This window comes from Monodon monoceros, unplaced genomic scaffold, assembly GCF_005190385.1.
Source record: "Monodon monoceros isolate NGI ecotype Baffin Bay Population unplaced genomic scaffold, NGI_Narwhal_1 Super_Scaffold_20, whole genome shotgun sequence".
Classification (NCBI taxonomy): Eukaryota; Metazoa; Chordata; class Mammalia; order Artiodactyla; family Monodontidae; genus Monodon; species Monodon monoceros.
Genome location: NW_021703777.1, coordinates 133499467 through 133517980, shown reverse-complemented (window position 1 = coordinate 133517980; position 18514 = coordinate 133499467). Strand labels below are relative to the sequence as shown.

Here is an 18514-nt window from a genome sequence, read left to right as displayed (position 1 = left end):
CATCAGCAGAGGGTGAAGGAGAATGGGGGGGGGGCGGGGGGTCGGGGGCGGGGCTGGGAATCAGGGCCGGCGGTGGCAGAAGCCTCTTGCCTGGCCTGCTCTAATGGGGGCCGTGACACACCCTGCCAGTTCCAGCCCCCAAATCCTCAGGAGGCCCTGGTACACTCTGCATGTGGAGAAGGGCACCTGGGGTGATGAAACGTCCCTGAGACGGGGGAGCCTTCAGGGGAGAGAACACCAGCAGCTGCCCCTAAGGGGCCATCTTCATAGGAGCCTTTGGATTTGTCTCATGGGGTCCTAGAGGGCAGAGCAGGGGTCACTGGATGAGAGTAGAGGAAACACTTCGTCTCAGTACTGGAATGACATTTCCAAAGATTTGAGCTATCCAGGAGAGGGGTAGGCTGTTTTAGAAGGAGTGAGCTCCTCGTTGGTGGAAGTAATCAAGAAGTGGTATGACCAGCTGCTTCCCGGAGTGTCTGAACCGTCAGACCACATGGTGGTCCCAACTGTGATCTGAGTACCTGTGTGTACAGGCAGCAGGGCTTGGTCCCTGGGCTGTGGATAGCTGATGCCTGGTGGCCAAGAGAAATGACCAGAGACAACAGCTTTGAATATCATTTCAAAGTCGCCGGAACCAGATGGAACAAAACGGGTTTGGGCTTGGAGGCCCTGGGCTGTGGGAAGTTCTTAGTGGGCAGAAGGGAGGAGCAGGTGGCATCCCTGTGTTTTGGCCTTATGGGGTTTGGGGGGTGCCTTCCACCGCCATCACAGGGGCAGGGGAAACTGAATTAAGTAGCACTTGAAAGTAACATAGCCATTTTATTGCTTCCTGTTTGAATGATTCCATTTTCCCCCAAGTGGCTTATACTCCACATCACCTATTGCCGATTTCCAAGAGCCCCAGCAGGAAGCTCACCTTAACGAAGATGTAATTGTCCTGCACGGTCAGAGAACTGTGGTCAATGGGGCCCGCGAACGGCACTGTCAGCGTCTTCTCGGAGCAATTGTGGACCTGGCAGGTGACGTACCGATAACCTGCAGGAGATAAGAGCCAGCCACGCGCTGCATGAAATCTCAAAGACTCAGACTCCAGCTGAAGGAGTCAGACACAGCCTCAGACGTGACAAAGTGCTGAACCTTTTTGGCTCGGTCTGCGTTCCGATACCACTGCCGCCGGTTTTGTTTGTGGGTCTGAATGTTAAACGGTGTGCCCTGTGATCGCACCTGCTGCTGAGCGGGGCCAGCTCTGTGCCAGGCGCTCTACTGCGAGGAGTTCTTTTAATACTCAGGACCATGCAACGATGGTCCCATCTTCCAGATGTGGAAATTGTGGCTGAGCAAGGTTAGGAGACTTGTCTACCTCAGGGCCACCCGGACTGCCTCCAGCTCTTCCTGGAGGAAGTTTCACTGGAGCACAGCAGTGCCTGCCGGTCTATGCGTCACCCACCGCGCCTCCACCATACAACGGCAGTCACTGGCAGTAGAGACCACACGGCCAGCCAGGCTAAACCGTTTACTGGCTGGCCTTGACGGGAAGCGTTTGCTGACCCCAGGCTAAAGCCGTGCAGGGGAGCACTGCCGTGTGAGCGCAGGACTTGATCAACATTCTGTCCCACGCGCCCTCTGCCCCGGCTTAGGGTTAGGGTTAGGGTTAGGCACAGCACCTGCACATCCGTGGCCACCTGTATCCTCTGTCTGGGAGAGGGACCTCGGAGCAATCCGGAGAGATGGTGGGCAGGAGACCCCACACACACACACATCTCCCACCCACCAGCCTGCCCTGGGCAAGCTGGGTGCATGTGGTCACCCAGGGAAGGGACAGTGCAGGGCTGTGGCAGGCATCCATGGCACCCATCACGACTCGGGACCCCTCCCACCCTCCTGGAGTCTCTCCAACTTAAACGGGTGGGTGTGGGTAGGACTCAGGGGTTCTTTCCCCCCTAACTTTAGACAAACACTTTCACCCCTTTAGAAGTATCTACGATTAAGCAAGTTGAACCCCTGTTTCGCCAGGCAGCCGCTGCTCTTACGCCAAGCCCTCTGTTTCCCGGGTTGGGGGCCCCAGCAGACCTGCGCAGAGGCCTGGAGCTGTGCCCCGGGGGAGCTCGTCTCTACCGCTTCTGGGCAGGAGTGGCATTTAACCACGGGGACCAAATGGAGCCCAGCCAGGGCGCTCAGAGACGTCAGCGCTTTCGGGGCACGTCCTGCCCACAGCCTTGGGTGGCCGGGCAGCATGGAGAGTGCCAGGGGGCGGGGCTGGGGGCCGGAGGACCTGCCCTAGCTCACCGGCAGGGTCCCCTGGGTCTCAGCTCCTCCACGGTAACGTGGGTATTAATGCCCACGTCAAAAGAGCAGGTGAGCGTCTAGGAGACCGTGCGCACAGTAGGCCCGCAGTCAGCCACGGCTGTGCCATGGCCCCTCCTGCACCACTTCCATCTCCCCTCTGAACGGCCTGGTCAGTCCCTGTGGTCAACACTGAATTTCCTGTCGTGGGCTGGCCTGGCTGGGCACGCCGTGGAGTTGAGCCCAGGCCAGACTCAAAGTGGACCATCTGCTCACTCACCCGTTCATTCATTCATTTACTCACTTGCCCACTCATTCATGCATGCATGCATTCATTCATTCATTTGTTCACTCATCCCTCCCTGTTCCAGCTCTACTGCCAACGAGACAAACAAAGACCCCCTTTCACGGGGCTGAAGGTTTGTGCAGTGGGAGAAACGCCGATTCACATCGCTTGCCAATTTCTCTGGTGTAAACCACCGCCCCACCCCGGTGTGGGGGGCGTTCTCAAGCTGCCGAGATGAAGTTTCTGACCACGGGGCTGAGAAGGGAGGTGGACGCTTGGCTCTCATGAACTGGCACCAGCTCCAGCTCTGGGGAGAGGCAGACGGCCTGACAGTGACAACGTGGTGTGACAGGCAGTGAGCGTCCTCGTGTCCACGGCACGGATTGTGGCCGCAGGGTCCTGCCACGATAGCGCAGGGGCCCAGCATCAGGGCGACTGGCACCTGGCCATGTGCTTATTCATTTGGTGGCTCTACTGAGGACACAGAGGTGAATCGATCAGGCCCCGCCCTGTCCCCAAGGAGCTCCAGGCCCGGGGAAGTGTGCAGAGCTGTGACAGGGCAGTCCGGGCGCTCTGGAGCCCAGAGGAGGTGGTGGGCAGCCCAAGAAAGATGTTCAAGGTGGACAGATGGGGAGCAGCCTTTCCGCAGGGACAAGGACAGGTGTAAGGTGACCTTGGGGAATGGCCCGTAGCTCAGGCTGGCCGGAGGGCAGGTGGGGCCGGTGAGTGGGGTGGGTCCTAAAGGCCCGGATGCTGTGCCACCAAGCTTGGCTGGACTGGGTTCTAACAGGGCTCCCGGGCTGGGGTGGCTGGAGGCAGGGGAGACGGGGGAGGGACGCTGCTCCGTCCTGGGGGCCCTTCACGTGCACGTCACAGCTGCTAGGCTCAGGGTCCCTCCTCCCCCGGGGAAGGTGGGCTGCGCGGAATCATCGCTGGGTGGAAACGGCGCCCCTTGTTGAGGATGGAGCCCTGGCGTTCCTCCTCGCTGGAGGTGGGAGATCACGAGACATCACCCGCCTCTGCTGTGTTGAGCCCTGCTGGGGATCAGGTCGCCGTGAGCGTGGCCGGGATGCTTTGGGATTTGTGTGTGGAGGATGGTGGGGCTGTGGTCTGTACCGGCCCGTGACCCTGTGATTTTGGGCAAAGCCTGGAGCCTCTGTGAGCTTTCTCTCCTGGTCAGTGAAGCTGAAGCGACAGTGACATCCCCGCAGGATGGGGGCTGGTCCGGGGAAGGGTCGAGGGCTTTGGACGTGGTAAAGGGACCCACCACACGTTGACACACGATGTCCCCAGGCTGAGCACCACGTATGGGGCCATTTCACAGACAAGGAGGCCGAGGTGCAGGGTCACTTCCAGGCTCATGTGGCTGGCACGTGGCGGGCAGGGAGCTGACGCTAACGCCTCTGTCACCAGCCAGGACCCCGGTGCCCGGCACCACTGAACCTACGCTCCACATAGTATGGCCCAGCCAGGGGACAGCTGTTTGCACTTGTCAGCTCCCACTGTCGGTTAAGTGTGACCCTGCCCGGGTCTCCACTCCGAGAGAAACCACCAGGACGTCCCAGCAGGCAAGGGGTAGGGCTGCATCTTTTTCTTGACCCTGCTGGGGACCCTGCTGCGTCCCCAGCAGGGTCAGCCCTGGGCCTGGTCCACAGGGGACTCAGTCAGTGTTTGTTGAATGAAGGCACAATCTACAGGTCCTCTCGGCTCTGATGTTCTAGAACATTCCATGGTTCTGCTGCCAGTGCCACTCCTTCAGGAGCACAGAGGACCTTTCTCACAGCATGCGTGGCCCCTGGGCTCATTGGCCACGGAGCTCCTTGCCCCACTGGAGTGGGGGGAGCCATCGGAGGCCCTGCCCCACCTCAGCATTCAGCAAGCTTGGTGGGGGGCAGGGTGGGCGCTGAGAGATGGGGAAACACTCAATGCTCAGGGGCCAGAGCAATTCGTCCTCTCAATAGACTTTGCCACTGGAGTGGAGCTCCTTGACTTCAGTTTATCCCCGCTTGGAAAACAAGCACATTTAAAATTATGCCACATCGTAACACAGCAAGGTCAGCCGTGCAGGGCCAGCCACGAAGGACGGGGGCAGACGAGCCGGCCACGGGGCGAGCAGACGTGGGGGCGCCTGGCTCCTGTACCCTCCTGGCTTACCTCCTCCGAGCTCTTGGGCCTCCACGTGGACCAGGTCTGGGTCAGCATCCACTCCAGAGACAGCCCTGGAAAAGAACGGCTGAGGCTGGTGTCGGGAACGGAGCCCCCAAGCCCTTCTCGCGGGGCCTGTGTGGTCCCCGAGCCCCAGGCAGCCATGTGGCCTCCAGGATCTGGGGCTCAGAGAACACAGTCCTCCCCGAGAGCCCACCTGCTCCTGGGAGGCCGATGGAGCCCCAGCCTCTGCCTTGCAGGGCCCAGGGTTTGCTGGGCATTCTTCCATTTAGAGTAGTTTAGAGAAGACTTTCACATCCGTGCGCGTAGGTGTGTGTGTGTGTGTGTGCGCGTGCGCATGTGTGTTAGTGATCAGAACAACTCCCCCGAGGGCGCAGACCCGGATTCACACCGGGGTCCTTCTCCCTTGTCCCTGCTCCCCTTCGTGCCCCCTTCACAGTACATCCTTGGGAAGGCTCTGCTCTCAGCCGCTGGCCCCTCCCTTGACCACACTGCTCCAGGGGTTCAGGCAGTGCATGGAGCCCAGGGGGACGGTGGCTGCCCACGACGGAGCATTCAACAAGGCCCGAGAAGAAGGGGACGAAGACACACCCTGGGGGGGGCGGGGACTGGGCTGCATCCTCCAGGGGAGCTGGGGGCGGCGCTGACCTCCGCCAGCCCAGCACAGGGCCTGGCGCCCAGGAGGTGGAGTGCAGGTTTCTCAACTGATGGTGTGATGTGGTCCAGGGTTTCCCAGATTTTACCGGTTCCAGGTATCAGCCGGACTGTCATCTCCTGCCATGTTCTGTATGTCAGCTCCCTCTAGAACCTTCTAGCTACTTCAGCCATCTCCGGAGCATTTGTTATAACGTACATTCCGGCCGGTCTGACTATTAAACTCCATCCACCAAGCTGACCCTGTCATGGACAGTAACCTGAGGCAGCACATTGACTTTGCCCAAGACAAACTGAGAGTCTGATGCAGAGGTCACTTCCCACGGCCACTCAGCACCCAGGACAGGCCAATGACATGTCCCTGCCACTGACTGCTCAGTCCCCACCACTGACAGCCCCCGGAGCTGGCCTCTCTCAGCTCTCAGCCCGATTCCTAACGGGCTTGGCACCAGGGTGCCTGTTTGCTTCACCCCCTCCAGGGGCCAGGTGGTCCCAGGTGGACAGGGGAAACCCACAATGCCCCCCGTGGCGGGATGTGCAGTCTGTGATGTTTCAAACGTGGGTGCCGGCGTCGATCACTCTGACTTTCCATAGACTCTCCATCGCAAGGTGAAGTGTTGATTTAGGTTTTGTGGATAAACCATTTGTAAGCTCCTTGGAAGGAGGTCTCCTGCCTGACATTTTCCTCTCTTTTCTGAATAAAGAGAGACATTGTTCCCTTTACCAGAAGCACTGACCGGTCCTCAGCTGGGCAGATGGAATTCTAGTTTGACCGTCCGTCATCTGTAAATGGGGTCATGACACTCGGCCTGTCACTCATCCACGCACTCACTCTCTCATCCCCTCTGTCTCTCTCTCCATCGGAGCCTCTCCCCTGCCACTTCCCAGCACGCCCACACCAGGCCCTGCACGAGGCAGGGAACACAGTGGGCCTGAGGTCCCTGCCCCAGAACCCTTGGTCACGGGTTTTGAAGACCACGTGAAACTCTGTATTTACAGACCTCAGATGAAGCCTGGCTCCCTGTGGGAAATGACAAGCATTGAGCCCTGGGCCTTCTTGTTTGTCAAGGTCCCCAAAGATAGTATTTGGGGAAGGCCCTTGGTCTATTGTTTAGAAACAGCAGTCACATGAGAAGACCTGTGGCCACGCAGGCTCAACAAAGCACGGGGAGTTGACTGCTACTCCTTCGGATGCTAAGGGAAGCTCTGATGCAAACAGCTCTGGTAAACCCTCTAAGACACCGCCACCAGGGCTGCTGTGGGATGAACTCTGTCTTCCCCTCACCTCCCTTCAGGACAGAAGTACTGCCACTTGCCTCACACCTGGGCAGGCACTGGAGCTCATGGAAGTGGAAAGCTCAGGCTTTACGGGTGAGGTTGGTTTCGAGGCGGGAGGAAGAATTGGAAACGCCTGGGGAAGTGCAGGCGGCCAGACTGCCCGGCAGAGGGGCCAAGGGCAAGGTCACTGGCTACGGACAGAGGCAGCCATGGCCCATGACCTAGGACAAGTGCCCTGGCCCCTCTGGGCCGCCGTTTCCCCCTCTGTAACCTAAGGGGAAGACAGTTGGGTGCCGCTGTGTGGATCTCATAAGAGGATGCACTGGGACCCGAGGTCTGGTGCCCGGTGCACAGTCAGTGTTCACAACGTGGATGCTGCTGGGCGGTCCTTATAATTTTGTCCCAGTGCCGTTGAGAGACTAGCAGGGAGGCGACGCGTCAGGGCATTCGTGGGCCCAGAACATAGTAGGTCTCCCAACCCCCGGCCACGGCCCCATGAGGCCAGTCTAAGGAGCTCACTTGTTTAAGCTTCTCAAAACATTAAGGGTCTGAGTCTCAGACACAACACGGGGCTTCGGCAATTCCTGCTGTCAGTTCAAGAACAGAGAGCGCCTTGGAAGTGCTGTCAAAACAGCATTATTCACTGTTTACAAGAGGCGCCATCCCTGTGTTGTCACCACGTTCCCAGGGAGACTCCCGGGCCCCGAGCAGACAAGTGTCTGGCATGATTATCCCTCTCGCATAACGACTTGGAGCAATTTGAGAAACCTGAGGGAAGACATAATTTGATTTGCCCGTGATAACAACGTGTCTGAATGAGCACCAACTTAGGTTTCAGTGTCTGCGGGCTGTTTCTCTCTGTGGCCCCAGGGGTCTCCCTGGGACTGGACACACAGGCAGAACCGCTCCCCGCCAGTCCCCCGAATCCTGATCTGTCAACCTTCCAGGCCGCCCTGCTCAGAAACCCCACCTCCTGGCCCCGCTCCCCACCTCCTTGAGCCCCTGCGGGCTAACAGTTGACAAGAATGACAGGGCCTGTGATTGATGCCGCGCTCCAGTTTCCGAGGAAGGACCCGGGACCTCTCGAGGGCGGCCACGTGGAGGGAGCCCTCACCGCCCCCCACCCCGCGGCGGAAGGCACACCCCCAGGCCGTTGTTCCAGAGGCGAGACCAAAGCTTCCCTTCAGCCTGTGGCCCTAAGTCCGCAAACTAGTTCCTGGCCCTGATTAGCATGAAGACGCAGACGGAACAGGGCGGGACGGGAAGCTCTTCCCACGGTGTTTGTCCTGGCGACGCAGGGCTGCGCCTGGCTGGGAGGCCTGCCCGTATGTGTGCAGCCCAAATGACATAAGAAAGGAGAGGACGTGAGTGTGTGTCATTTTCACACTCAGGAAAACACAATTTGGTGGAAAGAGCACGTGTGTCACTGCATGCATCTCCAGAGGTAGTTTAGGCGGGGGGTGGGTGGCAGCCGGGTCAGGGGCGCCAGCGTGGGCCCTGAGCCCCGCCTTTGGCTTCTGCTCCCTCTGCAGAAGCCCTGGACCTCGTCCATGTCTCATCCTCGCGGGCCTCACTTGCTTATCCAACAGGCGTTTCCTGAGCACCGGAGCCTCTCGCTGGGGCAGTGAGACTAGAGCTCCATGCAAATCGATTGTTGAGTGGCTCCCAAGAGATGACACCAACGCGGGGTGGGGGGGGCCCGGGCACCGGCTGGGGCAGGAGTGAGGGTCCAAGACCGGCAGAGGCCGAGCAAGCCATGGGGCAGGGAAGGCTGCACCGCCGGGCCGTCAGCGGGGGGCTGAGTCGGGACCAGGACAGGAGAGGCAGGGGCAGGCGGGAGGGGGTTCCGTGGTGAGGGGGACAGTGGGCCTGCTGTGTGTCAGGCACTGGGCCAGCTCTATGTGCATTAGCGCCTCTCCCTACTATGGGGGAATCGGAGGCCCAGAGAGGGAGATTCACGTGTGCGAAACTGCACAGCTGGTTCGTGGGTGTGCGCGTGGCCGAGCGACACCAAGCCCCAGCTCTCAACCCTTTCCTACGCTGTCCCAGCAGAGCAGAGAGGACGCCCCGGAGGCCCCGCTGGGATGAGGAGGGCAGGGCTGGGGCAGAGAGGAGAAGGTGGGGACCTGAGCTGGGGACCGAGGGGGCTGGCTTGGCCTCGCCGGGGCTCCCCGGGTCCTGGCGGGGGCGCGCTCACCAGAACACATGGTCTTTGGTCACTCGCTCCTGCAGAAGGGTCCACTTCTTCCCCAGGTCCGACGATACGTAGAGCTTTAGGGCAGAAGGAGGAGAGAGAAAAGTTCGGTCGTGACATGAGGAGTGAGCCTCTTCTGAGAGCTGCATCACCCCTGGGTGATGACTGCCCCGGGGGAGGCTGGCCGGTCCTGTCCCACCTGGCGAGGACCTGTTGGGGGCAGGCCCTGTGCTCCAGGTGGGTACAGACCAGCCTCCGAGAGGCGGAAGGTCAGGCACGGGGGCTCCATAAAGGGCCAGTCTCGACCCCAGGCCGGCTGGTAGGAGCCCAGAGACAGGGGCAGAGGTCCCTGGAGGAGGTGTGTCTGAGTGCAGGCACCCAGGAGGGACCCGACTGTCCTTTATGCATGTGGGGTGGAGGGAGGCGCTCTGGAGGAGGGAGCAGGAAAGGTGAGATGGTCAGTTCAGGACACAGCAGAGACGTCTGAAGCCTGGTTGGGGCCTTGACCACTACGGTAGCCCAGGGCCTGTGCTTGGGGTTTAATGCTCTGCGGTCACTAACTTGAAGGACCTAATTTTTTTTTTTTTTTTTGCGGTACGCGGACCTCTCACTGCTGTGGCCTCTCCCGTCGCGGAGCACAGGCTCCAGACGTGCAGGCTCAGCGGCCATGGCTCACGGGCCCAGCCGCTCCGCGGCATGTGGGATCCTCCCGGACCGGGGCACGAACCCGTGTCCCCTGCATCGGCAGGCGGACTCTCAACCACCACGCCACCAGGGAAGCCCGAAAGACCTAATAATTTTATCTCTGAACTCGAGATCTGTGAGCAGAGCCGGATGGAGCAATGAGCTGGTGTGGGGCTCGGAGCCCGGGTTCCCGTGGCTCTGCCAGCCCACCTCCCGTGGCTCTGCCAGCACCTCCAGGGCCACTGCCGCCTTCCACCCGGGGTGGGGGGAGCACCTGGGCCTGGGGAGGGTCAAGTTTTGGTGGCTGTGCGCTGAGTCCTGAGGCCCTGGGAGCCTGGGAGGTCTGCGTCCACCCTGCTTGTGTCCCTGTGCACAGGGAGTATGACATTAGTAGCTCATAAAGACACTGTGACAGCTGGAAAGAGAACATGGAAGAAAGGGTTTGTCCCAATTGTTAAACGTTTCTCATTTTGCACTGGACCCTGTAAAGTACACAGCCAGCCCTGCCTGAGACCACCAGGCCGCTGGACAAGATGAGGCTCTCAGGAGGGCTGAGGCCAGCTGCCATGGGGCAGAGGCAGGGAGGCCCCAGGGAGGCCAGGCCTCGGTCCGGCCCTGGGCTGCAGGCTCATGGAGAGGAGGAAAGGGCTCCGGAAGGGACCTGTTTAGAGAGCTGAACAGGTCCTGGGAGGAGGGAAGGGGGAGGCAGTGTCTAGGGCTCTGACCTGGGGACCTCGGGTGGGGACAGAGCCTTGAACGAGCAGACTGGGCTTGGGAAATGCCTGCAGGGGCCACAGGGCAAGACCTGAAGGGGAGGGAGGGGACAGCTCTCTGGGGATCACAGGACAGGGTAGGGGGAGGAGTACCCACACTGGAGCACCCGCTCCATCCTGCACCAACCTCCACTGGGACTCAATAGCTCCATTTCTTTTCTTTTCTTTTTTTTAATAAATTTATAAATTTTATTTTATTTATTTTTGGCTGTGTTGGGTCTTTGTTGTTGCACGCGGGTTTTCTCTAGTTGCCGCGAGCAGGGGCTACTCTTTGTTGAGGTGCGCGGGCTTCTCACTGCGGTGGCTTCTCTTGTTGTAGAGCACGGGCTCCAGGCACGCGGGCTCAGTAGTTGTGGCACGCGGGCTCAGTAGTTGTGGCGCACGGGCTTAGTTGCTCCGCGGCATGTGGGATCTTCCCGGACCAGGGCTCGATCCTGTGTCTCCTGCATCGGCAGGCGGATTCTCAACCACTGCGCCACCGGGGAAGCCCTACAATAGCTGCATTTCTCAAACCAAGGCCCTGGGAGCCAGTGTGATGTGCAAGAGGTGGCCGTGATAGGTGTGAGCTTCCCCATCACAGCCCCGGTGCTTCCCCAGATGCGTCTCCACGCCCTAGAGGCCAAGAGAAGCCAAGTACAGCACAGGCTCCCCGGCCCAGAGCTCCGGGGCTGAGCCACACCCGGCCCTGTGTCTGCAAAGCTCGTGGTCCAGGAGGAGAAACGACAGACCCGAAGGCAAAGGATTGCCCCTGAGCACAGACACTTGCCAGACGCTGGGGGAGCAGGAGGGAGGATGGTGTCCAGGGCCCTGGGACAGCTCACACAGAAACACGTGTGCGAGCACCCCTACAATGCATACATGTACTCACAGACATGCACACACGGAGACAGACACACAGAAGCCCACATGGGCACAGATACACGTATACATGCAAGCTCACACACTCAAGAATATATACACAGGGAGACACACAAGCGCATGCGCCACCCGGCCCCCAGACACAGACGTGCACGTGCTTACACACATGCACACAAACACAGAGACACAACTACGTGTGCACGCACCCACAGACACACACGCACACACACGAGCAGACACGTACTTTCACTTGCCCCCTGAACCCCCCAGTCCTCACTGGAGCCTGGTGGTAGGCGGGGAGCCGGTGCCTGATGGGTCCTGGCCCCATGGGGCTGGAGCGTGCACACACACACATACACACACACGCGCGCGCATGTGGGATCCTGGCCCCCACATACCCCTCCCCTCCGCTCCAGCCCGGGGGAGGCGGGGATGTCTGCAGCCTCTGTTCTGGGGGTAAACCGCCATCCTGTTCTGCGCCTGTTGCCCTTCCGATGCCTTTGTGACCAACTCCCTGGGTTAGGGTACCTCCGTGAGCCATCTGGAGGTTCCTTGTTCCTCCCTGGACACCGCCTGTTGCCTGGCGTCAGTGCATCATCGGGGTCGTGGGGATGTCTGCAGGCAGAGGAGGGCAGAGGCCCTTCCAGGGGGAGGGAGTTCCCGAGCACAGGCCTAGGAGTAGGAGGTAGGGGGGTGGGAGGTGCTCAGCAAACAGCAGGTGCTCAGCAAACAGCAAGTCGGCCTCCAGGTGCTGGGCCTCAGTCTGTGCAAAAGTGAGGCTCACAGCCAGGTGCTGAGGACGGGGCAGAGCTTTGACTTCACCTCTCAGGTGTGGGGAGTCAGGGAAGAGTTAAGCAGGTGGTGGCAGCTCTGCTCACGTGGTGGCCCTCTGTCTGCTCTATTTGGGAGGCTAATGGGATGGGGAGTGGTCCTTCTCCTGCTGGAGGAGGCCTGGCCTCCTCCTTCCTCTCCAGAATGGCTGGGCAGTCCCCAACGGCAACACGGAAACCCAGGCTCCTGTCTCCCAAGTTTGGGGCCGGCACATCTGGGCTCAGATCCCTGCCCTCCCTTTCTGGAGTCACCCAGGTGAACCTCGGCTTTTCTCAGTTGTAAAATGGGTGACATCCTCCTTCAGGAGGTCAGGAGGGTTCAAGTGGGTCCCGCGTGTCAGGACTTCACACAGGCAAGGCGTGCGCGGAACTGGGGCTCTGAAGCCCCCGGACTGAGCGTCGTGCCCACCGTCCTCCTAGACAGAGCTGCCCGGGGCGAGACGGAGACTGCGGATGTGAGGGTAACACTCCCTCTTGGCCCCGCAATCCTGTTCAGTCCCGCTCCTGCCCACATCGTCACTCTGGGGTGTCCGAATCGCCTTTCCCCCTTGCCAACAGCAGCCCTGAAAACTACAGATTCCCCAACTGCCTAGGAGAGAAATTTCAGGAAAACGTTCTCTCCCTCGTCCCCGCGGCTGCAGGACTGCAGACCGGCCCCTGCGTGAGTGATTCCTCCTTGAACAGGTCATCTCCTAACCTCGGGGTCTTGTGAGAAGACACTCCACTTCAGGATGGCTGTCCCTACCCATAAAAATCACCGGGAGCCTCTAGAAAGAGAGTCACTCTGAATAGTTGTCTGACTGACACTTTGTGACCTGGTGACAATTGCATAACAGTTGTGTCCCTTTTTCTTAAACTTGGCAGTTTTCTTTGTTAAGCTCCAATCCTCTGCTCTTATCTGCAGGGAGAAAACACTCAGGCTGCGAGATTTTCTTACTCAAAGAGGCTGAGAGTCTGCATCTTAGTCTGTCTTCCACCTGGTGCCAGCCACTGCCCCCAGCTACCCCTCCAGGGCTCCCCAAACCCTGGCTACTTAGAGCCAGTGTCCCCTCCCCAAATCCCTCAAGCCCCAGGCTCCTGCTGTACTCAACTCTTGCTGTTTTCTCACGTTTGCACAGACTGAGGCCCAGCACCTGGAGGCCGACTTGCTGTTTGCTGAGCACCTGGCTGTTTGCTGACCCACCTTTTTTCTCTCTCTTGCCTCTAGGCCTTCGTACATGTTGTTCCCTCTGCCTGGAACACCCCTCTTCCCCTCTCCCACCACCCGGCCGACTCCTTCCTCTCAGGACAGTCTCACTTTACTCATCCACAAATCGGGAGAGCACAGCTCATATCCTCAGGCAATAAGTGAATAAAAAGGAGTCTGAGGCCATCAGTCTCAGGATTACGTAACCTCCGGATTAACGGATGGCGTTATCGTTGCCATCACCACCGACGCACTTGCATTTATGACATCTGCCCCAGAACTTTATGAAGCCTTTCCAATTTGCTCTCATGGGAGGTGATTGCATAACACGCAACCCACTGCTGCAGAAATAGAACATTTCTGCTGAATAAAGGACAAACACCAGCAAATAAACACAACAGGGACATCCTAGTTACTGCAGCTAACACCCTCACAGCAATGTCCTGGGGAAGGGTCGACTTCCTCTAGACCACTCCTCTAAGAAAGATAAAATGATCAGAAGATATTCTGATCTGATGTAAAGGTAAAACGATCAGAAGTGAGAACAAGGGAGAAATAAAGGGAAAGGAGGAGGGTGAAGTCAGAGGGAAGGTGCATTCCATTCACAGACATGTGTGCCATTAAGCCTCACACAATTATTAGAAGCATTGCAATTCCACCCGGCTTTCAGTGGTAGGTTGGTTATGATGGTTGGAACTCAGCATCCTTCCTTCCCTTGCTGTAGGGCACCTGGGCATACTGCAAAGGCTGAAAAGCTGAGATCCAACATTGCTCAGACTCGCTTGCAGCTAGAATTCTGGGTCAGGTAGATGCATGCACGCGAGGTTTGGAAGGGGACAGGCCATGGAGGCAGTTCCCTGCTGCCTTGGGCCATTTATTTTATTTTATTATATTGGAGTAGAGTTGATGTGCAATGTTGTGTTAGTTTCAGGTGTACAGCACAGTGATTCAGTTTTATATACACACATATGTATATATGTACATATATATCGTTTTTCAGACTCTTTTCCCATATAAGGGAATAGATTACAAAATATCGAGTATAGTTCCCTGTGCCATACAGTAGGACCTTGTTGTTTATCTATTTTATATATAGTAGTGTGTATATGTTAATCCCAGCCTCCTAACATATCCATAGGTTTGTTTTCTATGTCTGTGGCTCTGTTTCTGTTTTGTAAATACGTTTATTTGTATCTATTTTTTTTTAAGATTCCACACATAAGTGATGTCACATGGTGTATGTCCTTCTCTGTCTGACTTACCTAGTATGATAATCTCCAGGTCCACGCATGTTGCTGCAAATGGCATTCTTTTCTTTTTTTTTTTTTTTAAACCCCACATTTGTTTATTTATTTTTTTTGGCTGTGTTGCGTCTTTGTTTCTGTGCGTGGGCTTTCTCTAGTTGCGGCAAGCGGGGGCCGCTCTTCGTTGCGGTGCGCGGGCCTCTCACTATCGCGGCCTCTCTTGTTGCGGAGCACAGGCTCCAGACGCGCAGGCTCAGTAGTTGCGGCTCACGGGCCTAGTTGCTCCGCGGCATGTGGGATCCTCCCAGACCAGGGCTCGAACCCATGTCCCCTGCATTAGCAGGCAGATTCTCAACCACTGCGCCACCAGGGAAGCCCAAATGGCATTCTTTTATTCTTTTTTATGGCTGAGTAATATTCCATCACATTGTATATATGTACCACATCTTCTTTATCCATTCGTCTGTCGATGGACATTTAAGTTGCTTCCATGTCTTGGCTATTGTGAATAGTGCTGCGATGAACATTGGGGTGCATGTATCTTCCCGAATAACAGTTTTCTCTGGATATACGCCCAGGAGTGGGATTGCTGGATCATACAGTAACTCTGTTTTCCTGGCCAGCAAGTTCATGGGCTTTTGGTCGGCATCCATCTTCCAGCTCTGTGGGATGGAGGGGCGGATGTGGTGGAGACAGCAGCTGGACAAATCTCTGTCTTTGTGGACGTTCCCAGGCAGTGTGGGCTGCAGCAGTGGCGATTTCAGATGCCTGGACTCCGGCCTCAGCTGCATGTTCTTGACCTTGGTGACCCCAGTGGAGCTCCCAATCCCCCACCTTCCCCTGCTGGTCCAGCTTCACAGGCTTCTGGGAGGATCATTGGGAGTCTGGCCTGAAGCTGCACCTCTAGCCCTCCCAACAGTTTAGAGAGCACCCAACGCCTCACGCTTAATCCTTTTCCTGCTTAAAATACCCAGAGTGAGTTCTCTTTCCTGCCCTGAGCCTTGTTGGACACAACAGTCAAAGCAAAAAGGAACACACTCTGAGCTGTGAGGTTCTCACTGTGCACACAGCTGTTCTCATGATGATGGCACCCTCTACTCATCCCTTTTTTTAAAAGTTATTTTTAAATTAATTTATCTATTTTTAAACATTTATTGTATTTTGGCTGCCTTGGGTCTTCGTTGCTGCGCACAGGTTTTCTCTAGTGTGGCGAGCGGGGGCTACTCTTGGTTGTGCTGTGTGGGCTTCCCATCGCGGTGGCTTCTCTTGCTGCCAAGCACGGGCTCTAGGCATGCAGGCTTCGGTAGTTGTGGCACGCGGGCTCAGTAGTTGTGGCTCACGGGCTCTAGAGTGCAGGCTCAGTAGTTGTGGCACACGGGCTTAGTTGCTCCGTGGCATGTGGGATCTTCCCGGATCAGGGCTGGAACCCGTGTCCCCTGCATCGGCAGGCGGACTCTCAACCACTGCGCCACCAGGGAAGCCCAAGACTCATCCCTTCTTAAGAGAGCTCTTGCCCACCCTACCTCACCCCCTTGATAGCACTTCTCCTCCTTTTCAGCCTATATAAGCGCAAACACGGCTTCATTTGGGCTGGAGGATTGCAGGGGTTCATTTTTCTTTCTTTTCTTGTGTGATCATCTTTGTGGTTCTGAAGTTGTATTAAAAAGTAAACTTACATCCTGACTCATTCTCTAAGCCCCTGTTCAACCCCCCCTCCTCCAGGAAGGCTTCCCTGATTGGCCATCCAAGGTGTCTTGTCTCCTCTACTAAGTTTCTGGAAGGCAGTCTCAGGCTCAGACCAATTTCTCACAGTGCTGGGAAGCAGAGGAGGTTCTCGATGGGAAGCAGAATAAAACATGAGTGGGTCTATTGATGTTTTAGAGGTAAGTGCCCCGGGCTCTGCCTGCGAACAGGTCTGAGGTCTGAGCAGAGGGGAACAGGCTGGTCAGTTTCATGCCAGGGGTCCCCAGCAAGCTGGCGTGGGGAAGGACTGCCCAGCTCTCACATCCTTTTGATCCCAGGAGCCTGATGCAATTTGCTGAGCCTTGAAAGAAAAAAACCCACTGCATTCAGCTCTCACCCAAGGAAGCTGTCCAGGCTCCAAATAAGGTAGCCTCAGAGCACCCCAAATTCTAATGACACAGTAAAGGAGGGAACTAGAAGTAGGGAGACAGGGCAGTCTGAGGGGTGGAAGGACAGTCTTTGCTAGAGGAAGGGGTAGGCATCTGGGAGGAAAAGGAAGGGGAGCGAATAGAAGAGAGCGTTTGCTTTCGTAAAAATCTGCAAGTCCTTGTGAGCGAGACATTTAGGTCCAGCCTGTGGACTCTGGGTTTGGCATATGACTTGCTTTGCCCAGCGGGAAAGGATGTGATGTTTTCCAGGTCAAAGCAGACACACGGAGGTTCTCACGCGGTTTCCTCTGCCCCTCGGAGCCTTTGCCCTCCATCATGAGAACGGCATGTCTGCAAGTAACTGCTGGTTTCAGAACAAGAGACCTGAACCCTGCCAGGAGGCATGCCTGTCTAGTCAGTCCCAAGCGAGCCCGGCAGGACCCCCGCTGACTCGCAGATGCAAGAATAAGAAAGAATGCTTGTTGTTGTGAGCCACTGAGGTTTGGGCCTGTGTGTTACTCGGCATTATAGCAGCAGACGCCTACCTAACACACCAGGTCTGTTGGCGTCAAAGTCAGTGTAGTCCGACCAGCCATCCTCCTGAAGCCATAACGCCTAAAAAAACAGCCCTGCTGTCATTGTTATGTCCTCAAATTCCTCATTCCTTTTACAACCACAGTGAAACCTTTCTTCCCTCTTTTTCCTTTCCTCATAGTCACAGAAAAGACCCAAAGAAAATAACTGAGATTTCAGCTCCATTAATTTTTCAGGGCACCATGAATTAAAGAGCAATTGTAATGCAGTCAGTCTCTGTGGGAAAATAAGTCTCTGTGATTGTGCTTTAGTCTAAATACATGGAAGGCTAAGTAGCACTGTTAATACCCAGAATACATGCTGTTCCAAAGGAAAGCACCCAGAGCAGAGGCAGCCCGTGAGGCCAGGGAATTTCAGGGACATTCTGAAATTCAGTCAGTTAGCAAGGACCAGACCTTGGCACAAGACTTGCTTTGGCCAGTGATGTGTGAGTGGGTGTGATGTATTCCAGGTCAAAGCAGATACACTAAACTGAGGACCAGCAAGGAGGCCAGGTCCTGTAGACAGCCATGGCTCAGGCCAGCCAGGAGTCTCCATGTGGAGGTCCCTGACCTGGGTGATCCCTGTTGGTAGAAATTCATTCATTCATTTATTCATTCATTCATCCATCCGTCTCCATGATCCATCCACCCCCATGCATGCATCCATCCATTCATTCATCCATCCCCCCATGCATGCATCCGTCCATTCATCCATCCACCATCCCTCCATCCATCCATTCAATATTTTCAGCCAGGTACTTGAGGTAAAATGGTGAAAAAAAAACAGGCATAGCCCTTACCCTCAACGAGCTGACCCCAAGTGTGTGTGTACGGTGCAGACAATAACTAACTAGTGGCACAAATACATAATTACAGTCCTGGGAAAGAGAGGCACTAGAATCTGGGAGAGCGCGGCACAGTGGGTCCCAAGCAGGCCTGGGGGCTGCCAAGGAAGCTCCTGATCTGGACAGCTTCCACCTAGTCTAGACCCAGGCTCTGCCTTCTCCACCTTTTTCCAACACTGGGGGCTTGCCCTGTGTAGATGGCATCCACAGGCTCCTTCTCTCTGGCTTCTGGTGGGATTCAGACCACGGGAGGCACCAGCAGAAGACCGGAGGGCGGGAGGGGAGAGAGCTGGGTACCATGACTCCTGTTCTCCGACTGCCCAGCCGCAGTTCCTAGGGGCTGAGCGACCCTCTCCTGGACCAGCCTCCTCCTTGCCCGTTCCTTATGGCTCCGGGGATCCGGCCTCCTACTGGGCAAGGTGGTTGGCTGAAAAAGGCCCCCCCAAAACATCCACGTCATAATCCCTGGAACCTGTGCGTGCGACCAGATGGAGGAAAATAAAGACTCTGCGGGTGTGATTCAGTGAAGAGGTTTAGTTGGGAAGAT

General features: G+C 56.8%; 1 protein-coding gene across 1 annotated transcript in view; it reads right to left on the bottom strand.

Moving 5' to 3' along the window:
• The window catches only part of SORCS2 (sortilin related VPS10 domain containing receptor 2), a 479932-nt gene that overhangs the window by 70233 nt on the left and 391185 nt on the right, over positions 1-18514 (bottom strand). Inside the window, exons 6-8 of the mRNA XM_029234725.1 lie at positions 8865-8938; positions 4724-4788; positions 917-1035 (exon numbers count right to left, since the gene is read on the bottom strand). Of these exons, the coding sequence (XP_029090558.1) occupies positions 917-1035; positions 4724-4788; positions 8865-8938 (258 nt within the window). The remainder of the gene's footprint in view (positions 1-916; positions 1036-4723; positions 4789-8864; positions 8939-18514) is intronic.